The sequence below is a fragment of the Mandrillus leucophaeus genome, unplaced genomic scaffold, assembly GCF_000951045.1.
Source record: "Mandrillus leucophaeus isolate KB7577 unplaced genomic scaffold, Mleu.le_1.0 Scaffold1055, whole genome shotgun sequence".
Classification (NCBI taxonomy): Eukaryota; Metazoa; Chordata; class Mammalia; order Primates; family Cercopithecidae; genus Mandrillus; species Mandrillus leucophaeus.
The window spans coordinates 937,097-944,071 of NW_012098710.1; the positions used below are offsets into that span (position 1 = coordinate 937,097).

At 42.3% G+C, this 6,975-nt stretch overlaps 1 protein-coding gene across 5 annotated transcripts in view; it reads left to right on the top strand.

The window, feature by feature from the left end:
* Positions 1 to 6,975, top strand: part of COL4A6 (collagen, type IV, alpha 6) — a 287,485-nt gene that overhangs the window by 255,331 nt on the left and 25,179 nt on the right. For 4 of the 5 annotated variants that reach the window (XM_011982419.1, XM_011982428.1, XM_011982437.1 and 1 more), the window contains exons 23-25: positions 108 to 291; positions 6,442 to 6,513; positions 6,788 to 6,895. In XM_011982419.1, coding sequence (XP_011837809.1) covers positions 108 to 291; positions 6,442 to 6,513; positions 6,788 to 6,895 — 364 coding nt within the window. Of the gene's footprint in view, positions 1 to 107; positions 292 to 3,626; positions 3,681 to 6,441; positions 6,514 to 6,787; positions 6,896 to 6,975 lie in introns of all 5 variants that reach the window. The other variant, XM_011982409.1, reaches the window with a different exon arrangement.

Sequence of the window (6,975 nt, forward strand, 5' to 3'; positions counted from 1 at the left end):
AAACACAAAGCATTGGTCACACTGGCTACCTCTTTCTTGTAGTCAGAGGACTGTCCAGATAAATCTCTGAGTTGAATTTTCATTCTTTTTTTTTATGTGTTGTCTAGGGTGATGGTGGGCAGGGCTTTCCAGGTGAAAAGGGGTTACCTGGACTTCCTGGTGAAAAAGGCCATCCTGGTCCACCTGGCCTCCCGGGAATTGGGTTACCAGGACTGCCTGGACCCCGTGGGCTTCCTGGAGATAAAGGCAAGGATGGATTACCAGGACAACAAGGCCCTCCTGGATCTAAGGGTGAGTCATGGAATCAGATGGCTTTGGACTTGGAAATTTGACCCCTTGTAGAGTGGATATGACCCAGGTGCATGAAATGTATCATAAGAAGAGACTTGTCTCACCATAATCAGTACTTTTAACCCCCTGAGGGATTTGCATGTGAAAAAAAGTATTATGATTGTATTGTGGTAAGCTTAGGGGACAGAATAATACAGATTTCCACTCTACTTAGTGAAGGACTTCCTACCAAAGCAGTCTGAAAATGTAACAGAGCTACCAAGGGAGGTTATGAGCTCATAATCCCTGGAAGAGTTCAAGAAGAAGATGGATGACCACTTATTGCAAATGTCATCAAAGCAATGGGTGGGAGATTGGACGAGGTGCCCTCTAAATTGTGTGGTAATATCATCAGCTGGGAAAAACCTTTCCTCAACTCATGGAATCTCAGATTGGGCAGAAATCTAGTTGCATATAGTCTAATCCGCATTTTATCCCTTAACTCCTTCCTCTTTATATAACTTCTTTTTCTACTTGAATTTTAGGAATCATGTGTAACAGTCCTGCTTATGGTTTATGAAGGTGCTATGCTAATAACTAGTCTTCAATACAGCCAGAACAGCTGTTCATCCCAACTTCTGGGTTTCCACAACTTCTATGGTTCCATCAGTGACACCACACTTATAATAATCTGAAGTTTAAAATTTTGAGATTATCTCTTATTTCCTTTGCCATTCCTCTTATATTCTTTCCTTCTCTTCTTGCTACTAAACTCTCATTATGTCATGCCTAGGTTTTCAAATACCTATATGCTTGTTGGAATAAGTGGTTGGATGGATGGATGGATGGATGGATGGATGGATGGATGGATGGGTAAGTGAGTGAATGACAACAACTTCCTAAGTAGTTTTTACATTCAATTCTATTATGAACACTGCAGCCAATCTGTAAAGTGCCAATATCATCATGTAACTCCCCTAGTTCAAAGCCACATATGGTACCAATTGAATAGAGATCATATAATGTCCAAACTCCTCAACCTGGAATTCAGAAGTCTCCAAACATGGATACAACCAACCTTTTCAACCTTATATAATGCTCTTAATTGAAACAAAAAAACTAAGATACCAGTCTTCTTCACTGTACCCAAACACAATGTGTTCACTTCCAGCTTCAACATTTTGCCGTGTTGCCTTTTTCTGGAGTGCTCTTCCTCTTTGTGTAGTCATATCATATTCCTCTTTCAGGGTTCAAGATAAACCCCACTTCTTCCGTTAAGCTTTCCCTTGGCCTCCACAGTATGTCATTGCTACTTAAATTATATATCTCCTTCCATTAATGCTTTTACTTTCCCCAACCGCATTGTAAGTCTCTTGATACTAGGGATGGTAATACTTCTTAGAGTCTCTTTACATGCCTAGCATAGTGCAGTGTTCCATAGGAGACTAATATTTATTTGCAGAAGAAAGAGCCTTCCCAATAACCAAGGGGCTATTTCTTAAACATATTTCTCCTGTTTCCACCTTATCATCTTGAAGAATTACAATAAAAGAAGACAGGATACCAGGTCTTGCAAAATTTTATTTATTTCAAAATCTATTTTTGCGATTCGGTGTAATAAGGTTGATGGTACAGGTTAAAACTTGATAATTCAAAATTCTTAAAACTGAGTCAATATTTCATTTAACAAATTAATCATTGTGAAGGTTGTAAAGACGTTTTCCTTTTTTTTTTTTTTTTATGAAGTCTCACTCTCACCCAGGCTGGAGTGCAGTGGCATGATGTTGGCTCACTGCAACCTCTGCCTCCTGGGTTCAAGCGATTCTCCTGCCGCAGCCTCCTGAGTAGCTGGGATTACAGGCACCCTCTACCACACCTGGGTAATTTTTGTATTTTTAGTAAAGACACGCTTTCACCATGTTGGCCAGGCTGGTCTCAAACTCCTGACCTCAAGTGATCCACGTGCCTCAGCCTCCCAAAATGCTGGGATTACAGATGTGAACTTCTGCTCCTGGCCATAAGGATTTATCAAATAAAATCATTCTGCCTGTTGGAAGTCCTAGTGTTAGCTATAGCTTTGCTTCTAGCTCTGTTCCCAGAAACATTACTCATGGTCATTCCACTGCTCCTCCCCTAATTGGGTCTTCACTGTAGATTAAACCGTTTTGCAAGCAACAAGGTTTTAAACTGAGTTATAATAACATGACACTTATAAACTTACACACTTCCAAGTCTTCTGACTATTATCAACATTTTAACTATTTGAGAACCTGCTGAGTGAACAGAAGGAAGCTTGCAGGACCATTTGTATCCCAAATATCACTAGTCCCTGGACACAGAAAATTTTTAGCAATATGATATGGTAAGCTATAGCTTGGGAGATGCCTTATGCAGAAAATGTTTGTTTTATTCCATTTTCTGTTGCTACAACAGGATATCTGAGACTGGGTAATTTACAAAGAAGAGAGGTTTATATAGCTCATGATTCTGAAGGCCAGAAAGTCCAAGATTGGGCAGCCCATCAGTTGAGGGCCTTGTGCTTCTTCAGCTCATTGTGGAAAGCAGAAGAGTACATGCAAAAGAGTCCAAACACTAAAAGCAACCTTGCTTTATAACAGCCTGCTCCTGTGGGAACGAATCCATTCCCTTGAGAAATAACCCAGTCTCCCGAGAAAGAGATTAACCCATCCTAACAACCTAATTACCTCTCAGAAGCACCACCTCCCAACACAGCCACTCTGGAAACCAAGTCTCAACATGAGTTTTGGTGGAGACAAATCATATTCAAACCATAACCATGTCCTTCTTGCAGTATGAAAAGTTTCAAGAAATTACTTTAATAAAGAGCGTTAACTTTCTTTTCTATGACAACCAAATATAATTCTTCAAACTTACCCTTTTTTCTGCACAGTTTTAAAAACAAATAACCCGGTGGTCCCCAAACATTTGCATTGTAGCCATTTCTGTTGCTAGAAAAAAAATTAAGATGCTATTCCTGAATGTGCCCACTCCAATCAATGGTAGCCCAGACTAGGACAGCTGCATTGCCAGGAAAGAGGATGTAATCATCAGAAGCCTTTCAGCCTACTAGTGTGAATTATTAAAAACTTTGGGCAAGCAGACAACTGGCTGTTTCCAAAGAGGCTCTGTCCCAGATGCTTATAATAATCAATCACCCTGGTTATTACTGAACTGTGGTGACTGTGTGCTTGATCTCATGTGGGTGCCAGTGCTCTCCACTCAGTTCAGACAGGGGATTTTGTTGGTGGGCATATCTGGGCTGCTGAGAAGACTTCCCTTGGGCCTCAAGGAACTTCTGTCCCGGTTTAATTTTTTTCTTCACTTGATTGCTCTAGGTGACTGCTGCTGCAGAGAGAAGGTTGGTAAAGGAGACTTAAACACAGAGAGAGGTGAGAGCTAGCTAGGTCTACAAGCTCTCAGACACCGGTCTTAGCCAAACATCCCTTTTTTGTTTACCTTTGTCTCAGATAGTCACGATGGCCTGAGCACCACACTGGATGCCCTGTTTGGGGAGCAGGGAGCCTAAGGCTGGGATGCAAAGGCTGACACCAACACTGCTTCAGAGGCTCCTTAGCACATACCTCTTACAGCAGGCAGTACAGGATTGAGTGGGCATGCAGTCTCTGAGAGGGGCTGATTTCCTTCACCATGCATGTCGATGGCTTGGCTGACCTCCATCTTAAGCAAATTCATTTTCTGAACTTTACTGGGGCCATAATCTGCCTTGAGAGGTACCTGAAAGGATCCACACATGTCTGAACTTTACTCATTGGGCCCAGAACAAATTGAGATGTTAGAATCTTGGGAACCAGAGACTCTTTTTATTCTGAAAATGGATTTGGGCATTAATGGGAAAAATTGTGAATAAGTAGCTCATTTGTTGCAATTACTAAACAGAACATGGGTAGAGCAGATTTCTGCTTTGTTGAGAAGGCTCCGAATTCAGGAATGTAAAGTAGAAGACAGTATAAAGGAAAAGAGCCAGATACCAGTATGACTTGAAGTCCTTCCGTCTCACCATTTTGAACCTCTGCTTACAATACACAAGTGTGGTGTGGCACACAGGTGTGAGACAAAATTATTGAGAGAAATATGCCATTGATTTCCTCTGGTTTCTAACCATCTTTCCTTTGACCATTATTTTTCTTATCCTGGAACCTTTCCAGATGCCTGTCCTCAGCTTCATCTTCTGAAGGCTTTGTTTTTATCTGGCTGTCACAGATGAAAAGAAGCAATTAAATCAGTCTGATAAATTAAGGATGAATGGCTTAATATTTGGACCCAGCCCAGGGATATTTTTATTTTACTAAGTTTGTTTCCTAAGACATAAAACAATGGAACTGTCATGTTAGAGTTTGACACATTAGAGCCAATGGGCTATTGAGATTGTTGAGGACAGGAGAGTCTTTTGCAGGATCCCTCTCATGACACACCCTCTGGAGGAAATTCTTCAGCCTAACTCAAAGAGCCCAGGCCTGAGCTAAGCACAAGGTTGAAAACCCCCTCCCAATGAAGCATCTCACCACAAAGTGCTGGCCTGTAGAGCATATTTCCATAGTAGGGAAATAACTATCAGAAATAGCTCTGTCATCTTGATGTCTGGTAGGATGGAGGTGGGTTTGACCACCTACGGAGGAGGATGCAGGCCTACAGCCATCTGTTCACCTCTGGAAATATGACTATAGAAACCTGAAGTCTGGAAGGCAGAAAGTGCTACCCAGACTACAAGCAGTGTCACTAACCTGGCGATGGCCTTGCAGGAGCTTCACTGAGTACTCATTCTTACATAAGATAATAGTTCAAGATAATAAGAACTATTATTAATTGAGCATGTACCAGAGTGCTAGACACTGTGCTAAGTGCTAGTAGCACAGTTTCATGTAATCCTCACAAACACCATATGAGAAAAGTAGAAGTAGTTCCCATTTTGCCATGAGGCTCAGAGAGGTTTAAGTATCTTGTTCATGCAGCTGGTTAGCAGCAGAACTAGGATACCAGCTAAGGTCTGTGGCTTCAGAGTCCAACTTGTTAACCAATACATTATACTGTTCAATTCCCAATCTTGATTTAGGAAAATAGAAGTGGGATCAGGGGAGGAAAGCCAGTGAGTTCAGTAAGCAGTTTGAATCATAGGCTGTGTACATATTTTTCAGAAATGTAATTTGTGATTTAAATACAGGCAAAAGCTATAGATGTTTATTAAAACTGTTGACTCTGTAGTTTAAAGCAGACCTTGGGGGATTGTTTCAATGAATAGGCAAGACTTATATAATTAGCATATCAATTGTTTGTAAATGGCACTTGAGGGAGCCCGCAAACAATTTGTTCACCAGTATTTTATTAAACCTCCCCTCTGTGATCTTATAGACTCTTTTTATTTGCATTATGAATGGGCAAGGGAGAATTTGCTAGGGGAAGGGCTATGCATGCCAATTTTGACATCTTGAATGTTGAAATTGCTACTTTTTCTCTTTGAGTAGCAGAGTTGACAGTTTCAAATAAGGAGCTGAGGAAAGGGTCACCACTTGCCTGTCATGGACAAGAAAGCGGTCTTAAGTGTTTGCATAGTACAGACATACTGGTACATTTGAGCAAGGACAATCAATAGGTTTCAGTAGATCCCAAATGAAGTGCATCAAAAGAACCCAGTGGTTTGGGGAAAACCTCATTCCAAAGAAAGGGTAAACGTGAGAACTTGAGGGATCTTGGCTTCAAACCCTCCAATCTAGTCATATAAGCATAATGCACCCTTAGGACTAACCCCCAACACCCATCCTAGGGAGAGGCTCTATCTGTGGGCAGGGTGAGTAGGCAATTGCTGTTTGCTGCTGTTCCTGCACAGGCAATCTCTAAGAAACCTTGTTAGGCAACATCTGCTGCATAGGTGACTGTTTGCCCACTGGGCCTCAGTGGTTTGATAAGTGATATCCTAGCATTTGGACACTAGGAGCATTCTCATCTGTAAGCAATTGTACTGGGTGTAACTCCCCAGAGCTAATGATGCCAAGGTTTTCCTATGTGGGCTCCCAGCTGCTGAGTGGGAAGAACTTGGCTGTCCCATTAAATGGAATAGAAGTAAAGGAGCGTACTAGGGAGAAATCTTCCCTGACTCAGTGGGTTCACTGAATGCATACGTGTTACCATTTACAGGAATCACCCTGCCGTGTATTATTCCTGGGTCATACGGTCCATCAGGATTTCCAGGCACTCCCGGATTCCCAGGTATGGAATGAGGCCAGAGAAAGCCACTAAACACTCTCGTAAGGGCCATGAGGCAAAGGAAGCAGAGGATAGCCCAGCAGTATTTGGGGATCCACATTCCTCCTGAGGGCAGCCTTGAGGATTGAGAAAACAGGATGGCTGCTGGAGAGGGCAGTGTGGGGAGGTGAGATGAGGAGAGGCTCTCCAAGATACTGGGATTCGTGACTGAACATCACAAATCATACCCAGCACACTGACTTTCCTTTCCCCTCACCGCTTACATTTGGGTTTTCAGGCCCTAAAGGGTCCCGAGGCCTCCCTGGGACCCCAGGCCAGCCTGGATCAAGTGGAAATAAAGGAAAGCCAGGGAGTCCAGGATTGGTTCATCTTCCTGAATTACCAGGTAAGAAAAGGAGTGTCTCCTCACCTGCTTCTTTGTGTGTGTGTGTGTGTGTGTGTGTGTGTGTGTGTGTGTGTGTGTGT